General features: G+C 37.2%; 2 protein-coding genes across 5 annotated transcripts in view; both read right to left on the reverse strand.

The window, feature by feature from the left end:
* LOC145470507 (uncharacterized) overlaps nucleotides 1-213 on the reverse strand; it is a gene marked incomplete at its 5' end in the record, with an annotated part of 525 nt that extends 312 nt beyond the window's left edge. Inside the window, one exon of the mRNA XM_081454320.1 lies at nucleotides 1-213. This exon is cut by the window's left edge and continues 312 nt beyond it. Within this exon, the coding sequence (XP_081310446.1) occupies nucleotides 1-213 (213 nt within the window).
* A 7146-nt stretch (nucleotides 214-7359) lies between these two features.
* Nucleotides 7360-20187, reverse strand: part of LOC145480000 (protein crossbronx homolog) — a 95104-nt gene continuing 82276 nt past the window's right edge. The window contains exons 8-10 of one of the 4 annotated variants that reach the window (XM_081458491.1): nucleotides 10972-11051; nucleotides 8934-8991; nucleotides 7360-8379 (exon numbers count right to left, since the gene is read on the reverse strand). In XM_081458491.1, the coding sequence (XP_081314617.1) occupies nucleotides 8354-8379; nucleotides 8934-8991; nucleotides 10972-11051 (164 nt within the window). In that variant the 3' untranslated portion in view covers nucleotides 7360-8353. Of the gene's footprint in view, nucleotides 8380-8933; nucleotides 8992-10971; nucleotides 11052-16681; nucleotides 17582-20187 lie in introns of those variants that run through there. The other 3 variants (XM_081458492.1, XM_081458489.1, XM_081458493.1) reach the window with 3 other exon arrangements.

Here is a 20187-nt window from a genome sequence, read left to right on the forward strand (position 1 = left end):
ATTGACATCATCGCTAACGCCGCCACCGCTGTCGTCGTTGTCGTCATCATCGTCATCGCCGTCGTCGTCATAATCACTGTTGTCGCTGTCCTCGCTGTCATCGTCACCCTCACTGTCATCTTTATCTTTTTCACTTTGTTGTGCAGTATCTGTTGTTTCATCTTCATCACTTATAGATGATATACCGCTGTCCCGTTCACAACGCTTTTCGGGTCACGCACTTTCTATTTTTCGGTGACAATGGCGTCAGCCACGTGGAACGAATCTGCAATCGTAAATGTTCTAAAGGAGGCAGATCTCGAGGAGTATGAGGAATTATGTTTAAACAAAGGCCTGAGGAAAGTGAAACACCTCAAAGACGTCAATTCTCCGCTGTTTCAACGAGAATTAGGTATGTAAACTACCTGGTATTATGCATATGCTTGTGTATTTTAAAATATAAAGTGACATTTACAGACATTTGCATCTATAATTAATGCAAATTTTGTCAGTCGAATTCTTTTTTCTTTTTTTTTAATAATGCTTATCCAGAGGAAATCCATTCCGACTATTCATTTCAATTTGAAGGCCAAGCGCTTGTGTTATTTTTAATAGAACTACCAAGCTTTCGTACCAAATATGTATTGATTGTACAGTATTTCCTGAGGGTTTTTTATAAAATTGTCATTTGTGTAATGATTTCTTAATGTTTCTATTAATTATTTCTAACAATCGAGAGTAAGATTTTCTGGTTGTATACGATCTACGTCACACTCCACTATATAATCCAGAGTGACACTGGATTATACTTAAAAGTGACCAACTGCGTTTCTATAAGATTAAATACGCCAGTATCAAAGATACCATATGTCGCTTTTGTCTAATTATATTGATCATTCTTGATTTCTTACTCTAAAAAAAGGGATGAGCGTCTTTGAAGCAGAAAGGCTTCTTAAAGCATACAGACAAGGAAACAATTCCCCTGTGAATGAGCCAGTGACTGGTACGGATACAAGTTCATCTGAGCTACAAATACGGAGAGACAAGGCGCTTGGTTGGATTCTAAACCCACGAACACCAATGAACCACTTCTACAACCAAGTGTATGAGTCCTTTTTTGTTGAAACTGTCTCCTTTTTGGCTGTATCCACAAAAAGTTTTCGGAAGAGTCCCACAAGGAGAGAACCACACATTAAAGCCCCGTGATTTCAGCATTATAACAATGAACTTACATCAAATGGAACAAGTAGAAAACTTTGTACAAGAAATTGAAGACAAAGTGAAGAGTGATCTACAGTCCTCAATTCTTGCAAACGGAAAAATTAAAGCTGGCCGAAGAACGTCATACAAGTTTGACGAGGACGTAATTTCTGAGCTGTGCCAGTTAAAAACCAAGCTGGTTTCCACAAGATCAAAGTTATCTGACCTTGGAAGGAGAGCCTCGAATCTCTTTCAGGTAGATTTTGGAGCCTTCAAGAGAAAATCGCGATCAAAAAAACAGCAACAAACACCGTGCGGCAAAACGTAAGGCTATGCGTACCTCTCAGAGGACGTCAGAAGTTATGAAAAAGATCGCCCCTGGATTAGACGAGGACTCTCGCTCTGAAAAAAGTCATATAGCAAAAGAGCTTGTTTTCAAATTGAACAAAAGAGAGAAGAAATGGTTGGCGTTATTGGTATGCCAACACGATACAGCTCGGCTTAGCAGTGATGCAAGGGACTACCTCTCGAGCCTACTAGGCAAAAATGGAGGCAATGCTGCAACCAGTACCAGTAGTTACCACGGCCACGACAATGAAGATGATGATGATCTGAATTATGATGATGATGATGATGATGATGATGGTGACGACGACGGATACGATGATGACGATGACTGCAGTGTTTTTGAAGCGGCCAGCCGAATCAGTCCAGTGCAGAAGAATACTTCAGATGACCATTATGGCCCATACTGGGATAATTTCCCAACTTGCACACCATACCTGGATCATGTGTCAGACTAACTGTCAGAAGTTTTCTATATTACTTTAATTCTCGAAGAAAATATTGTTTCTGTTCAAAACGTAGAGCATATTATTAGGTATCATTAGTTATAAGCAATGTGTGGTGCACGTGCGCAAGTCAGAAATGGAACTTTTGCAGCTTTTAGCTACTACTGATCATGACATCTTCTCATGTGTTGTATTTTTAAATTTGTACAAACTTCGTACAACAAATGAATCATGTAAGAACCGACACAAAGTGTTTCATTGAACAGTTATGCCTTTAATAAAGACATTTTGTATTCATAATACATGTACTTTTATTATAGCCCCGTATTTCACTTTTCATGCTGCAACCAGTGACAAATTAAAATCCACGGGGCAGAGTGACCTAGATCAAGAGAACTCTGAGTTCAAAGACTTGTGGTAAATACTTATAATCTCAAAAAATCGTAGCCCTCCCCTCACTGAGATTTTTTTTAAAACGACTCTCCCCAAAGTGGAGCTCAAAAAGTAGTGACCCTCCCCCCCCCCCCAGTAAATAATGACCGGTCCCTAAAATAACAAGTTTTGCTAGATTCCCGCCGACAAACCACGTAGCGAAATAAACAAATTCTTAACCTAAACAGTGCTTCGATAAAAGACATATTTGCTACGAAGGCAGAAATTATACTTAAGAAGTAAAACAACGACAGAAAACAACAATTGAACTGTCTCTGTTTATGATGAGAAGCTTTATTTTTGTTAAAATGCTCAATTGCTCAAACAACACTTACATGCAGTGTAGTAACGCTCGTTCTCCGGTCATCTCAGCGAAGTGAACGGACGAGTGGTCAGTACAAAACTTGCTCTGATATTCTCTTCTGTGCTCGGAGTAGAACCAGTGGGAGCCGTTTAATCTTTCTAACTTTTACGCTAGTTCGGGCAATCTTGCTGCATGCGGCTACAAGCCGTAAATAACTGTAGCTCCTTTCAAATTCAACTCGGAATTTCGCATTTTCATCCGCAGGCTTGGAGCTCCGCGTTTCGTAATTTCCACTGGAAAAGTGCACGTTTTGATGGTCCACAATATGGCCGGATTCCTCTGAACTATGAACCTTTACCTGCCTTTAGATCCATAATTATAAATTAACTTAAAAGCGAACCTTGAAGGCATCGTTCTTCTCTCAAAAGCCACTCAAACTACTTGAAACTGAAAGCTTAGCTGAAGTTCAGGTTGTGATTGACAGCTGTCACTTCTTTAGCCAATCAAATTACTTGAACAATTCTAACAAGGATTGTGATTGGCTTATTTCAGCGTGCTTTATCAGAGAACAGAGCATGGCTGATGCCACTTTTGCTCGTTTGGAAAATAAAGTTTGGTCACAGGCAGCCCTAGCTCTCTAAGAGTTCATATGGGATTTTCTACAAGATATCCATGGAGGTAGTTAAAAGTGAAAATTCTGAATAAAAATGGCCTACCTTATTCCATACGTGTGTTGTTTGCTCCTGGTGTGGTTATTTTACCGATTTAACTTGATTTAAGCGACTTTTTTTGAATTGCGGTTTTCCCTTCATAAAGAGGACTTCACAGCAGGAGCAAACAACACTTACTTACTTACTTGCTTACTTATGCCTAGTGCCCCTCCTGGGGCATAGGCCACCAACAAGAGTTCTCCAGCTATCTCTGTCCTGGGCTTTCCTTTCTAGCTGACTCCAGGTCAGCCCCAATCTCTTGATGTCTACTTCCAAGTCTCGTCTCCACGAGTTCCTAGGCCGTCCCCTTTTCCTCTTTCCCTGGGGATTCCAAAACAGGGCTTGTCTTGTGATGCTGGCAGAAGGCTTTCGAAGAGTGTGGCCTATCTATCTCCAACGTCTCATCATGATCTCAGCATATGCAGGTCTCTGGTTGGTTCTTTGCCATAGGTCTTCGTTGTTGATGGTGATTGGCCAACGTATCCGCAAGATTCTTCGTAGACATGAGTTGATAAAAGTCTGCACCTTCTTTGTAGTTGCCACTGTTGTTCTCCAGGTCTCTGAGCCATATAATAGAACAGGTTTGACGTTGCTGTTAAAGATCCTGATCTTAGTCTGAAGAGTCAGATCTTTGGAACTCCAGACGTTCTTTAACTGCAGAAAAACTGCTCTTGCTTTGCCAATTCTGGCTTTAACGTCAGCCTCTGTGCCCCCCTGGATGTCAACTACATTGCCCAGATAGGTAAAGGAATTCACCTCTTCCAACAAGTCGTCCTCGTGTCCTGAATACAGCAGCAGCTCCCCTGAATTCAACTTCTTTCGGCCAGATTGAGTCCATCGTGTCTCACTGATTTCAAGCAGTGCTAGGTTGTAGGCCCTCATCTCTGCTGCAACTTGGAAAGTCTTTCCTGTTGCATACATAGCAAACAACACACGTATGGAATAAGGTACGCCATTTTTATCGAGAATTTTCACATTTAACTACCTCCATGGATATCTTGTAGAAAATCCCATATGAACCCTTGTAATTTCGATGCCATATCGTGTTGCTCGTGTGGTTCATAGAGAGAGCTTGGGCGGCCTGTCCTCTACCGCTTCCTGCGTGCTTTACAACAGAACAGAGCAAAGTCGAGGCTTCTTTATTTGTTAAATAGTACTGTATAGACATGACAGCTGTAATGACTGCATCTTTTGCATATTTAACAAATGGTAAACGCATTGAGTTATGGATGCACGCGGGAGGTTGCTAAGCACGAAGAGCTTATTGAGTGCTTTGCAAACCTCCCAAGTGCATCCATAACTCAATAGTGCACGCTATGGCGTTTACCATTTGTTTTATAACATAACATTGAGACATCTTCGTTCAACTGTGAAGACAGTCTCGCATTTCTGGCAGAAGAAAGTCGGCCATTACTTTGGAAACAATGTCTGTCAAAAGATTTGCTTTGTAAACATTAGCACACACGTCAGCAGCGTACACCCATGGGCAAATAGTAGACGCTAAATTAACCAATCGGAGCGCGCGCTTTGCTTTAGTTATGTTATAATAGTGCTTATATTATGAGTAATTGTATGAGAACCGTAAACTCAGTGGAGCGGCGTCGACAAAATCTGGATCGGACCGGGCCGGACCGGATCACGGATCGGATCACGGACCGGATCACGGACCGGATCACGAATCGGATCACGGACCGGATCACGGATCGGATCACGCATCGGATCACACATCGGATCACCGAAAAAAAAAAACAAAGTTTTAAAGAGAAAAAATTCTTCAAAAATCAAATCGTTTATAAGATAATAAATAAAAAATAAAAGTGGAAGACTAAAATATGTTAAATGAAAATAAGAATCCTGAATTTGACGCAATGACATGTTAATTACAGAGAATGACAAGAGGTCATTTAAAAAGCCACATAACCGCTTAATTTACGAGGAAATTAAATTGTAATTAACAGGTAGATGAACGTTAGTTGGCTCGAAGCTTGCGTGAACCTCCCATTCTCGTTTTTAAAATTGTTGTTCGTATCAGTAGCTAATTCTCGGCTACATTTTCGTGTCAGATGTGAGCATTACAGTTGGCGTTACAGTTAATGAGAAAACTTACGTACGAAAACTTATGGACATGGCTTGCTTCAAAGGAGCTACGTCACGATTTGCGCGCCTTGAAAAAACTAGTCTAGTTTTTCAAGTTCGTCATTTGCAGTCCTCGTTAATCTTTGCCATCCTTAACGGTCCTCATTTCGTTTGGATTTGTTCTTCCCTCTTAAGTGTTTTTTATCCTAGAATACGATCATTTTAAGGTTTTATTCTATTTAAAGGCAAACTCTTTACGACCCTAAAAATGACTCTAAAAATCGTGACATAACTCCTAAAATGTTATTTATTCTCGGGTTGCGTTATCGTTCACACTATCGATGTTATTCCCATAAACAGTTATATTTCCTTGAAATACAAATGGTTTGTTTCGTTTTATTCCAGTGCGAAATATCGTATTCCAAACTCACATCTTGTTAAAGTATAGACTTGTCTCAAAAACGGAAATAGTTTGAAATCATCAGGTGTTTAATTTTTTTTAGTGTTTTTAGTTTTTGTGGTTCGATTCATACGTTCGTCCTATTATCACCATGCTGACTCGTTTTGACAGTTTACCATTGATGCAAGTGAATATACGAAATATCATTTATCTGAACTGCCGAGAAAGATATGAAGACATGATTGATCATCGCAATTATACACACAACTTTAAGCGCCACTATGATGAAATTCTCGATATCCATTTCTTTACATTTTCGTACACATGAGGTTTTTCCTAGATATCTTGCCAAATTTCAATTTTCTACGAACATCAAAACTCGTGGTTTTTGGACCTTAATTTCCGAGAATTTACGGCCGCCATTAATTTTCCTTGTTCCAAGTCTTGGTTGAAAATTTGAGAAAATGACGTCATTTTCTCAAAAATACCGCACGGGTTAAAATTATCATAACAATTAATGTAAAAAATTGCACGAATATATGAGCCAAAGTTTTTGTTGCTCTTTATGCGAATTGCTGTACTAGTTATTATAATTTCAACCCGTGTGGTATTTTTGAGAAAATGACTTCATTTTCTCAAATTCTCAACCAAGACTTGGGACAAGGAAAATTAATGGCGGCCGTAAATTCTCGGAAACAAAGGTCCAAACGACATGAGTTCTAATGTTCGTAATAGATTGAAATTTGGCAAGAAATCTAGGAAAGACCTATTGTGTGCGAAAATGTAAAAAAATGGGTATGGAGAATTTGATCATAGTGGCACTTTAAGCAGTCGTGAAATTAAAGCCTGAAAAAAAATTCAGGCCTGAACAGGACTCGAACCCATGACCTCTGCGATACCGGTGCAGTGCTCTACCAACTGAGCTATCAAGCCAACTGGGAGTTAGTCACATTGTGAGTTCGTAATATACCCGTACATGGTGAAGAGTGCAAGTGTTTTTTAATATACGAAATATCATATAGTTGAACTGCGGAGAAAGATATGAAGACATGATTGATCATCGCAATCAAAACCCAACAGCCTGAAAAAGATTCATCTGTGAATAGCACCCAGTTGGCTTGATGTTATAAAAGAATAAAGGAATATCACACCTGAATTAAGTAAAACGTTCTGCTCACAGTAGTCACTCTAGTGTAATTTGCTCAACAAGATTTTGAATTTTGAATTTTTTTCCTTGATCCGATCCGTGATCCGATCCGTGATCCGGTCTGTGATCCGGTCCGTGATCCGATCCGTGATCCGATCCGTGATCCGGTCCGATCCAGGTTTTGTCAACGCCGCTCAGCGGAGTCTTTTTGTTGTAATATGTGCTAAGTTGCAAGATTCAGAATGAAAGTTTTGTCCTTCAGATTCAAGCAGTCCAGTGTAATACCCTTTGATGACATTAAAAAAAAAAATGAGACAAGCAACACATCCAATCCTTTAATTTCTCATTCCTCTCTTTAAACAAACAATCACTATAGTACACATTACATGTGATGACTCTTTACACGTGGTGAACATGACTTTCCTGGGATACTTCAGCTAATAACAATTCAATCAATAAAATTCATGTTAAATAATTTTGTTATAAATACATGTAAATGTTTTGTGAGTGGAAAGTTTATAACAAACATAATATGTTTGTTATAAACTTTCTGCCCACAAAACATACACATAAACATATCTGAACTAAAAATGGAACTATTAAATACATGTAGCTGTAGGAATATGACAAGCTCTGTCAGAACCCTATAATCATTAATTAATTAATGGCATTGCAAATGACTGATTATAAACTACAAAATAATTTCATGGTAATAATATTACTAAGTAACTACACGTACTTATTTACCAAGACTGAGTTCTTTACGGGAAAATCTCAAACTGAGACGTTGCCGTATTGACCGAGCGACACCAAGGGCAATATGGCAAAGTGGAGGTTTGAGATTTTCGCGTAAAGACCAAAACATTTGAGGTTAATAAGTTGTTTATTATCTGGCTTTTGCTTTGTTTTTGCAGGCCCGCAGACGTTACACGAGAACAATGACCTAGAATTAGCCGATCAATTATATCCGCTACAAACACAAGCCATATAATAAAGTTACTTAACAATAAAGGACATCATAGAAAATAATATAAATTCTGCAACTGTATATAAAAGATATTATACTATATAATTCATATATAATAGAAGTACAGCTAAATTCCAGTTGAAGGTAAAAATGTCTCAGTAGTAATTGTCTTGAACAATCAGAAATTCTAAAAGATATTTGAATTAGAACATAGTTTAGGTAAAAGGTTTATATGCAGTGTAACCTATAAGTTACATTTGAAACTTAATTTGCAGTTAACAAGAAATTGACTAGAGGTTTATAGAAATTCAATGGCATCTACATTTTTCTATAGGAGTCAGAGTGATTCACTGTGATCCAAGTAAGGATGTTCCTGTTAATTCAAAATGAAAAGTAGAAAGTGTTTTACTTTGTGTTTAAATACAATAAACACTCCACAAGGAATTGAGTAGGTAGTTACAAATGGTAAAAAACCGCTCAAATTTAATTTATAAAAGACAACCTAACACGTTAGCTGTCACTTACATGAAAAATGCTCTGTTCTCAGAATAATTTGCAACAATAATCAGGGTGCCCAGTTCCTACTTTTTTCCTATTTTTTGACCAGGTTCCTATTTTCTCCTATTTTTTAAATAAAACCTATTTTTCCTATTTTTGTTTGGCTGATTAAGTAGCATGTGTTTCTAAAATTGAAAATGGATTTATAGCCTCAGGTGTTTCAGTTGTAGATTTACCAGAAAGCAATAATAATTATTATTAGTGTCATGACTTTGATGTTCTAAATGAACAAATTAAAAATAATGGGGACAGTAACTATTTCTTTGTTCTCTGTATCTTTCTGTAATTTTTCTGTAATTCTGTAAAGTAATTTTTATTGCATAGTTTAGACATACTGTTTCCATATTTTTCACTGAATTTCTACTGCACCTAGTATATCTAGTTGATCTAAATGTAGTTCATCTGACTGTGTTGAAGACGACATATTCTGTATAAACCAAACAAAATATATTAAGTATCCATACATGTCCTTACACTGAACTCTTGCTCACTTACGTGTAGATATGATCAAATTTGAAACTCAGATGCTCATGTCACGAAGTCGATGTTCATCAAAGAAAAGAAAGGCAAATGAATGGTAAACTTTGGTTGATAAGACATTCTAAAGGTGAACTGTCATTTTAAAGTCAAATTAAGTGTAAACTTGTTTTATGTCAAGTTAAGAGTGAACTGTTGTTTTTAAACTTCACTAAGGATTTGTTGCGTTTGCTATTGTCTGCTGGTTTTATGTTAACATTTTGAAAAGACAGCGTAGTTTCTGAACAAGGTTGAGCTGGAGTAGCTCAGTTGTCAGGGAATTTGAATTGATGAATCGAGTGTACAAAATCACCAGTCTTGTTCTAAGAAAATATATTCAAATTGAAGACTTTCGTGCAAAAAGGGTGTATATAGCATTTTGGGCCGATTTTTATTTTTTGCAGGATTGAGCTAATATTTGGCAGACTGACTTGTTTTGACATAAAAAGCATCATTGCATAATTGTTTTTGCTGATTTGCACTTCGTTTTCGAAAAATAACATATGTGAAAATACTCAGTTTTCCGACTGGCATCTTTTGGAGTGAATCCTTCGAAGGTGGATTTTGACACAGCACAAACTTAAACGCTTACTTTTAGCAGCTTCAACAGCACAGTTTTTTTTGTTAAATAGATGTTTTGGTTTTTGAAAGAAGAGAAATAGACCAGGAAAAAAAACCGACCGACCTTGTATCAAACTGGTGTCACGACAAAACAAACTCGAATCCAGCCCGTTCAGCGCCTAATAATATTCATGAAAAATTACTTGATTCTGATTGGCTGAGAGCAGTGGAGTTCAAGTGTAACACCAGTGCAAAAGGTCTTACACCAGTGCAAAAAGTGTAACACCAGTGCAAATTACACATTGCAATTCTGAGTTATGATTGGCTGAAAGACAAAAGGAAATTTTCTAAGCCAATAATATCACATAAAATGATGAAAATTTTGTGCAGAAACTTTGAAAAAAATTTTCTCAAATGAGAAAAAATGACTTCAAGAAAGATCTTCCAGCACTTCCTTCGTGCAAATTTTTTCATGTTTATATTATTAATTAGTACTCATACGGTTTTTCTCATTCAATTCGCAATTAATTTGTACTTGTGAGTTTTTCAAAAAGCTGAAATTGCACTCACTGAAGCAGCTCATGTAATTTCAGCTTTTTGAAAAACTCATTCGTGCAAATTAATTCCAAATTGAATGAGAAAAACCGTATGATTACCTCTACTTATTCGCTTGCGCTAATGAAGCAACAAAAAGAGAACAGTGTAATTTTAGGAATAATAAAACTAGTGGCAAATACCACGCTTCGGTGACTTCATCGTTTAGCAAAACAAAAGGTTTCTTTTGTTTTTTGCTCAACAAAAGATCTCCAAAAGATTAATATACATGTAACCCCTGGAAAACTGAGTTTTTTGCATACGTTATTTCTCGAAAATGAAGCGCAAATCAACAAAACAATTATGCAACAATGCTTTTCATGTCAAAACAAGCCTGTCTGCCAAAAAGTAGCTCGATCCTGCAAAAAATAAAAATCGGCCCAAAATGCTACAGTGTATGTATGCCCTTTTTGCACGAAAGCCTTCATTTGATTGCCAACTTACTCTTCAGCTTTTTCTCTTTATGTAAACTTATGTTAATTAATCAGATGTTGTTATCACAATGAGAGTTAAGAAGAATAAAAACTTTTAGATTGTCATACATGCATGTACATTTGTATCACTGTTGATGAATTAAAGCAGTGGATTGGAATAGCTGATGGGGTGTTGGGAGGCTGTATTTATCACAGTAGTATTGATTCTCCTATTTTGTTTTCCAATTTTTCAGAACAACAATGCTGCTGGACACCCTGTATTAATACATACACTGTATTTTACACAATTAACTTCACCTTACCCCAGCTAACATCATTCTCTTCCCTTCTCTGAAAGCCCATTCGCTAAGATTCTTCTGACGGAGCACATTTCCATCGTCATCTGTTGAAAAAGTGAATTATTGCTCATTGCGAGAGTAATTTACATCTAAATTGATACATTTCTTTGAGATGTAAAAATAAGGACCTGCTTGATAATTACAGAAACTTGAGTGACCAGTCAATTTCTCACTAATCTGAGCAGCATGTGAGACTGTTTAACAATAGTCATCTTTAAATAAAAATAATCATGTAACAGTATGATAACACTGGCATACTATAACAGAGGAAGTCACTTTCAAATACTGACAGCTCCGTGAATAGTAAATTACAAGAATGACAATGCTTGGCTGCACTTGAATCTGAGATACAATTAATGTGTTTCAGAGTTTGTTCAGGCAGTGGATCTCAGTTATTATACCACTCCAGGCAGATAAAATAAGCAAGAACTACTTAACAACTAGATTTCATGTTACCGTACATCTGTTCAGTAATAGAACACAGATGACGTCAAAATGCGGTAAGAACAAAAAAGTGGCACAAGAGGCGATAGCCGAGTGTGTCACTGATGTTCTTATCACATTATCACGTCTTCTGTGACCTGTTACTGATGTACAGCAACATGAAACTTATTTGTTTCATATAATAAAGAAACAAACTACCACAGAAAAATAGAGTAGTGGTAGTCAGGAGCTAACATTGTAAGATAATGGTTTGACACTGACTTTTTCTTTTTCGTGTTTCAAAACATCAAAAAATAGTCAGTGTCAAACCATTATCTTACAATACTACCGAAAAAGCCTTTTTATTTCAAAATATTTCAACACATAAACTCAAAAGTTGGCCCATTGCCCACTTTGACAAACACGAAAATAGTAATTTGATGAAATCTATTGTCTCCATCTCATTGGTTGCTATGCATAGCAAAGAACTAGTTTGATCAGGGGAATCACAGCACTGTCAAACTTGAATCAAGAGTTGCTTCTTGTGGAATGAAAACTTACAGCAAAAACAGAATTGGACAGCAAAATCCCCAAATCTTACACAAAAATATAAATAAATGCTAGAAATTTCAGGTCAGTTTTTGTCATCAGAGCACCCCTGTGAGCAGAAAAATCTGGAAGTTGTTTTGAGTATTGGAGGAGTTGAAAAATACACTCGGAAAACTTGCAGTTGCATTGGAAAACTTGTGGTAAGCATTGGAGGCCATTTGAGTTAAGTTTTGAATGAAAGGAGCATTGGTGACCTTAAAATTTTGTGTCTTCTGTGGTTGGTGATTCTCAAATCAATTTGATATAGTTTGCAAGACGCTTTCTAGCTACGATACAGTTGGCCATAAGTTGTTCTGAGCTATACTTTGTTCACTGCTGTGCCCTGAAATAAACTGGAACATTCGCATCGGAAAGCAAGGTTACACATGTATGTGTTTCTTTTAACTGATTTAAAGATGTGGTGTTGTGATGTTTCATTCCTGACATCAATCTGTGCCAACAATTATTTTGAGACTGAACTAGTGAGACAATCTCAGATAGTGCAGAGTGTAATGTATAGCTCTGATGCAGTACTCATAACACAGTTTGTATATAACCCCTGCCATTCACTCCTGGTTTGTATTGACCTTGCTAGTCAGCTAAGGATTTTGATGAGACTTAATTTTAGCAGTGTGTATGTTTGATGTGTGTATTTTCATTCACAGTCCAAGAATAACTTACAATTAATTACCTTTCCTCAAGACAGCTTTAGAATTTTACTGTAGTGTTTTATGTTGATTTTCACTCATTTTAAATTAAATAATACATGTAAGTAGTGAAAGTCACAATTTTACTTTTCACGCAAAGGTATGTAATGTAAACTCTTGTTTTCTCAAAAACGCACAGAAGATGTCCTTGTATTCTTTTCAAAGCTGGAGATAAATGGAAGAAAGTTGAATGTCGGATGAAGAAATGAAAGAGGAACGATTTGCTCTATTTAACACAGAAATTTTCCTTTGACTGATAAACAAGAACTAATATAATTATCAAATTGTCACGGAACAGCACAGTCTGTTGCCACCTTTGGTGTTAACAATAAAACCACTTAAATTCAAAATATACACACTGATATTGATAAATACAACTGAGGTGCATTTCAACAAGAAGTACTGAAAGTAAACAGCACTACTTGACCAAGATTATCTCCTTCATCAGTGAATGAGTCCCCTCAAAGACTGATAAAATTTTTGCTTCCAGTAGGTGCCACAGAGTCTGCAGTGATATTTGAGCAGTTTCCTGGGTTTCTTTGTACAATTTGACAAGTTTTAATGTCACTTACTCGGGAAAGTTTTGGTTGCGGGTATGAACATTTTGGTCTGTTTGATAGAGACAAAGGATGAAATAAATGCACTAGTGTAGTTTGGAAACATCAGATGACATTTCTTGAACCAAGTTAGGCGTAATTCCAAAAGACACGCAGTCACAGTAGCATTCTTGTATCGCGCTAACGATGCTAGAACACGTGCGTATGACTTGTTTGGGTTCTACCACAAGGAAAAGCGCTCAATGTTAGTGTGTGATCTTGTATGACATGTATCTTCTACCTGAAATGTAGTTGACATTAACGCTTATTAATCTGCACATGCATTTAGAGCAAATATTGGTTTTGCTCTAAAGAGAAAAGTACCACAAGGAGAGCAAGAGGTTCTCTGAAACAAATATATAGCTTTTTGAAGCGACCAAAGAAGTAGTGTAGGTACATATACCACTCATTTTACGTAGTGCTCACAAGTACCTACCGCATCCTCCCCACTTCCTGCAAGCCAAATTAATTAATTGAAATTAATTAATTAAACACACATCAATGTTTACACCTTATTGCCATAGTGCCTTATTACCATAGAGCTTTAGCGGACATCTGTATCACCCATTAATGTAATAACCAACCACTAATGTAATAAAAATCAACCACTAATGTAATAAAAAAGCTAACCACTAATGTAATAAATTTTTAACCACTAATGTAATAAAGGAGCTTACCTTTAATGTAATAAACATCCAAAGAGTAGAGATTTCATCTCATTTAGTACAGTATTGTTTGTAAGTTCAATACTGTCCATAGTATGTCGTCATAGGTGACATAACCGAATCAAATTTAGTTAAATAAACCTCTTTAATAAAACTTCAACGGATGTCTAGACCCCCCAAAAGACACAGGGTGTGCCAAACTTGGTCTATCCCTGCCATCAGGGATGACTATGTCCATCAATGATATTTCACCAGAAGCAAACTCGGACATAGATGCTAACAAGGTAAATAGAGGCATCCATTAATATTGTTAGGTATAGGTAATAGTATAGGTAATCATACAGTTTCAAGTTCAATTTGGAATTAATTTGCACAAGTGAGTTTTTCAAAAAGCTGAAATTGCACGAGCCGCTTCAGCGAGTGCAATATCAGCTTTTTGAAAAACTGACAAGTGCAAATTAATTCCAAATTGAACAAGAAAGAAAGTATGATTACTTATTAATAATATAAGCATGAAAAAATTTGCGTGAAGGAAGTGCCGGAAGCCCTTTCTTGAAGCCATTTTTTCTCATTTGAGAAAACTTTTCTCAAAGTTTCTGCACAAAATTTTCCTCATCATTTTACGTAATATCATTGGCTTCAAAAATTTCCTATTGTCTTTCAGCCAATCATAATCCAAAATTATGATGTGTAATTTGCACTGGTGTTACACTTTTTGCACTTGTGTTACACTTGAACTGCACTGCTCTCAGCCAATCAGAATTGAGTAATTTTTTCACGTATATTATTATTTCCATAACTGAGCACAACAGACAATCACATTTTATCAAAGTTGTTAAAAGGGTATGATGGTCATCCATGAATACGATATCATATGTGAGTAAACTACCTAATTGAATGGAACTCATCCCAATGAACACATAAATTATGGCAACGAACTTAAATCTTTCAGTAAAGGGAACTTCTCTTTTAGAGAAACCAAAGGGCCAGGAAAAACTGCGTATTATAGAGATAGAGGTGATGTCATTCCGGTGCTAATGTTAGAACAAAAAGGCTGTTTTCAGAATATCGTGCTTTTAACTAATTATGCTTATAAAAGTAAATACTAACAAAATTGCAATACTTAAACCGCTAAAAGACTCTGTCATTGAATTCTAAATAAGGAGTGTACTTCTTTATTCATCAGAAACACAAAGTGCATAATTTTATTGGATAATGCACATTACAAATCAATCGAGCCCTTACAGTAACTACCATTTTCTGTTTAAACAGAATGGCTGCATGCTATTTTAAATTGATGAAACTCAACAAATTTTCCAATGGCTTTGAAAACAAACAGGAACTTTTGAAACAACAAAACACTGTAGCAATATCTCAAGGTTTACTTTTTCTTCCATTTTATGCTGCGAACACACATCCATGCAGGGACACCAGTGAATATAAAAAATACACCAAGCATAAATCCATCTGTTGCATTCAATCTCTTTAGTTCTTGAATAACACTGCTCCCTCTTCCAAACCTTTTGCAAAGGCTCAAAATACTGTGCCATCCAGGGACCATATCCTTTCTGATATGAATGTGAGGAAGTCCGTTTCGGTAGGGTAAAACAATTAATTTATCGGAACAACAACAACAACACTTTATTATGACAACTGTACCCTGGCATTCACCAGATCTCTATTCCTTGCACCAAATATAATGAACTTGAAAATAATGTCAACGATTCTGTCCGGAACCATCTGCAGACATTGAATAAGCAACTGTACCCATCCACCAGATCTCTATTCCTAATGCGCCAAATATAATGAACTTGAAAATCATGTCAACGATTTCGTCTGGTAGAACTCCGAACAATCCTTCGCTTGATGTAGCCATAGAACTGCTTGGCAGATGCATTCTCTCTGTAAGTACATTTGACATGCTTTCTCCAATTTCAGCACGTGTTGAAGCTATGTTAACATTGTCATTTTGATATTTATCATTTTCGTTCCTTTCTGATACTTCCACTTGGCTTTGGCCAACTTCAGGTTCTCTTTCATCTCTAATTCCCATGCCACTTTGTTGATCTATGACGTTTTCATTTGTCTCTGACATGCCACAACCATTGTCTTGCTTGTTTTCTGTTTTGTCCCTTATATGATACGAATAAGTTTCTGTTAAATGCACATAGTGCATGCCATGATCCTCACTAAAATGTCCAAGCGCAAACATGGCACCAGGTTCAGAATCGTGGGGTACAATATGGGTTGCATGGTCCTCAGCCGATGAGGACATTATGTCAAGTTGAATCTGATACAAGTTAGCTATGGCTTGCAGAGTCAACTGATCACCGTATGTACCATTGGTTATCATTTGCTACAAGTAATCACTCCATGGCACACCTACGAAGAGCTCAAGAGGCATTCCATCTGGTGCACTGTCATGCTCTTCCAAATATTTTTGCACACTTCATCCCTTAGTGTCTCTGGTGAACGTAAAATTCCAATATTTAGAAGATGATGCGCAACAGTGGCAAACTGACAATTTCCATTGCCAGGAGGGTTGTAGGATACCTTGTATCCCTGATTTTCAAATTCTTCGTATGTTTCTTTTGTTGTCAAACTCATGTGATGGAGAGAAGAAACAGCTGAATTTTTATCTAGAGATTTCTTCCTAGCAGCTGCTTTCTTCCTTTTCGCTATTTCCTTCTTATTATTATTTTTCTTCAGCCACTGTCAGACTTGTTATGTCTTTCACAGAGACCCACGGGGTGATATCACAATGTGTTTCTGGATGCTCATATCTGACCTTGTAACAGGACAGTTTCAAGTTTCTTTTGACAATTTTTCCTTGGATGACATAACGCCTTTTAGGTGCAGCTTTTGAAATGCGAGAAAACGGGTATAACCAACTAGGACTATTTCTCCAACTGAATAAGGTCAACAGGGGATTGTTTCTCATTCTTCTATCTATATAACACTTATCCCAAATATGACTTGCTACTTTAGCCTTATTGCCTATTTTGGAGCATTTGTGTGCATTTTTCTTAAAATCTTTCTTGGTGGGGGTGCGTGATGCCTTTCTACTTTTGCGTACGCATCGTCCCCCTTGTGCAACATTTGTCACAGCATTTGATTCTCTGCCATAAAAAACTTGAAATGGCGACTGACGCCCAAGGGCTTCCATTGATTCTTCATTTTGTAGTTTTTGGTATTCTTTCAGTTGGATTGCCCAGTTCACAGCATTTTTATTGAGATGTGCCATGTCAAATGATATTTTCTTTCGTAGAGCTCGGTGCGACCTCTCAACTTTACCTTGAGATTGAGGATGGTAAGGTGAGCCTCTAACTATTTTCACAGCAAGCTTTTCACAACGTTTCCATACAGCTTTCTTGAACTCCACTCCGTTGTCTGCCTGTAGCACCTTAGGTGGCCCAACTTCCATGTACAAGTCTGCAAGAGTTGATGCAACTTCTTTGCTAACTTTACTTGAAAGGGCATGTAGCCACAAGAAGCGACTAAAGACATCTTGCACTGTGAGAATGTATTTAAACGTTTGGCCATTGACTAAAACTGGTAGTTTGCTCATATTAACGAGGTCTATATGATGACAGACCTTCAAAGAGAAAAAATTAAAACTGGTAAGCCGAACAGCAGATTTAATACAGTCATGTAGCTTATACAAATCATTGAAATTATATCACTACAAAGACATCGTCATGTCAGTTGAGTGAAGTCGGTCATTTTGACTAATTGAAATCACAGCATATGATTTACATATAGCCTCTACCATACCCCAAGTTTGGTTATTTAGTAATGACTCGATATGACCCACTGAAGAGGAGTTATATTACACAGGGATTCCATGAGTATTGACAAGCCCCAAAATAGTCTCCATTACCCAGATCTCTCCCAGTCAAAGACAAGATCCAGAGAACGGTCTCGGAAATTGCTAACTGATACAATTTTGTAAAATTCAAAATAATTTGGGTCAAAGTGCAATTGGCCCACTTCAAAATACGTCATTTTTACATCCAGGTCACCTGGTTTCACGTGGTTCGCTGCGCTCACTCATGAAATTTTTCAACAGTCGAAGAGAAATTTCTTACCTCCAAGTGGCCATGTAGTGTTTTAATTATAATATCAATACCAATGAAATCCCAAACCATTTCACTTTTGCTACAAAAGGCGCCATTTATTACAAAACCATAGCAATGGTGATCTTTTCACATGGGATGATAACATGTTATTTTCAGGTGTGAAGATATCATGTTTTTGCGCGACCGCTCAACTGGTATTTCATTGGTTTTTATATTCAAAATGTATACCGTAAAGACTTGTGTATAAGCCGCACCTGTTTGCTTAAGTTTCGGGCCAAAAATCGTGGGTGTGGCTTATACACGAGACCATTGCTTTCACAGGGAGTAAACTGGCTTGTAGGGGCCAAAAATTGCACTAAAAACTTTCAGTGAATAAAGATTAAACATATTGAAACCTGTTGTTGATCATTGCTTTCGGCAGAAGTGGTGGCTCCTAAAGTTTGCATCCTTAGGTTCTAAACCCAAATCTTGCCTGCCAGTAGTTCTTTCAAGCGTTTCATTTGCAACTCTAACTGGCATGGCATCTCCATTCCTCCGCAAAGCTGCTTACAATGTTGTCTGCGACCGATCACTTCAACACTGATTTCTCCACTACATGCAAGAAAATACCATTTGTCTCTAGTGTCCAGACTTCCCTCATTAATTGACTGCATGGTTACCAAGCGAACGTTTTGCATCGTTCTCCTACACTTTATTTTCGTTCAAATTCCATCATTTTCATTTCAATTGTGGGGATTAGCAATGAGGACAACTGTTGTCAGTCACCGGGAAGAGGGAAATTGATTAAGGTGGCCGAACACAGTTTTCACGCACACTTTTGCTGATGCAATTCAGCGTGCTCACAAGGATTGCAAAAAAACAAACATGTCGTCAATAGAGCGATTATTTTATTTACTCAACACCCGCAGTATCTGTGCCATTTTTCTCTATAATTGAACACAGCGTATTGATGGCTTTAGTTATATGTTAGAAAAGGTAATGATGCAAAGAACCCAGCAATTCTCAGCTTTTTCTCTCTTACCGGAAGAACCCAGTTAAATGCAGCGCATGCACAGCAGGTCAAAAAATTGCGATTGAATGAAAATTGCACTCCCGGAAATACGCCTATTTCTCGACAACTACTCATTAGAATTTCACGAAATTTGGCATGAAAATACTTTAGGAAATTAAAGTAACTGGAGTATTGAAAATGATTCAACTTTAACAAAAGAAATTCTAGACATTCCAGTGAACCTTCAACAAGGGATAATTAAAGATCTCTCTGTTAAATTATTAGCAAAATGGTGTTAACTTGTGAGAATCGTTACAAGCTTGTTGCATGCAAATTATAAAGAAAATCTAATGACTAGATTTTTTGCAAATAAACAAAACCGATTTTAAAGGCGTTTATATTTATTCATGTTGCCATGCCAATGGCACATACATCAGCTTAACCAACAAAAAACCAAAGTTTGTGTTATTAACTAGCCTGCTGCCATTTTTGACGACCGAGGGATCAAGGGTTTTAGAGAAAAAGGTGAATGAAACACAGGTATCAAAAACCGTGTTCAGCCACCTTAAAGAGAGGCTTTTAAAAGGTATTTTCCGGGTTGATTAACTTATTAATGTCCCTGCAGATACACAACATTTGATTTCGTCAAGTTTGCTGTGAACAGCTGCGAACAAACAACCAACTTTTTTTAACAGGAGTGCTTTTTTGGAGTTCTTATTTTTTCCAAAATCATGTTTGAAAGTTGGGATTGCGTCTTATACACGAGTGCAACTTATACACGAGTCTTTACGGTATTTCTCTCTCGAGCATCTCAGTGGTGCGGAACCCTGAATTGGGCAGTTTTTTTACGATACAGACCTCAAGCGATGAACTGTTCACATCCCCTTGCTAGAAACTTCAGGTTTTGTTTCTAGGCCATGTAAATGTAAACAAGAAAATACAAGGTGACTCGTGGGATACTCCATGGTATGAGAGCGGTAAAATACTTATGTACCTGAATGCCACTTGCACGAATCAGGCGGCTGATCGCTTTGTTACCAAACTTGGCATTGACCATTTGGTTGAGACTGCTTTTAGACAAAATCTTTTGGACTCGTGGTTTGCTAACACCTTCTTATCGCATTGGCAGCC

This window comes from Orbicella franksi, chromosome 2 (genome assembly GCF_964199315.1).
Source record: "Orbicella franksi chromosome 2, jaOrbFran1.1, whole genome shotgun sequence".
Classification (NCBI taxonomy): Eukaryota; Metazoa; Cnidaria; class Anthozoa; order Scleractinia; family Merulinidae; genus Orbicella; species Orbicella franksi.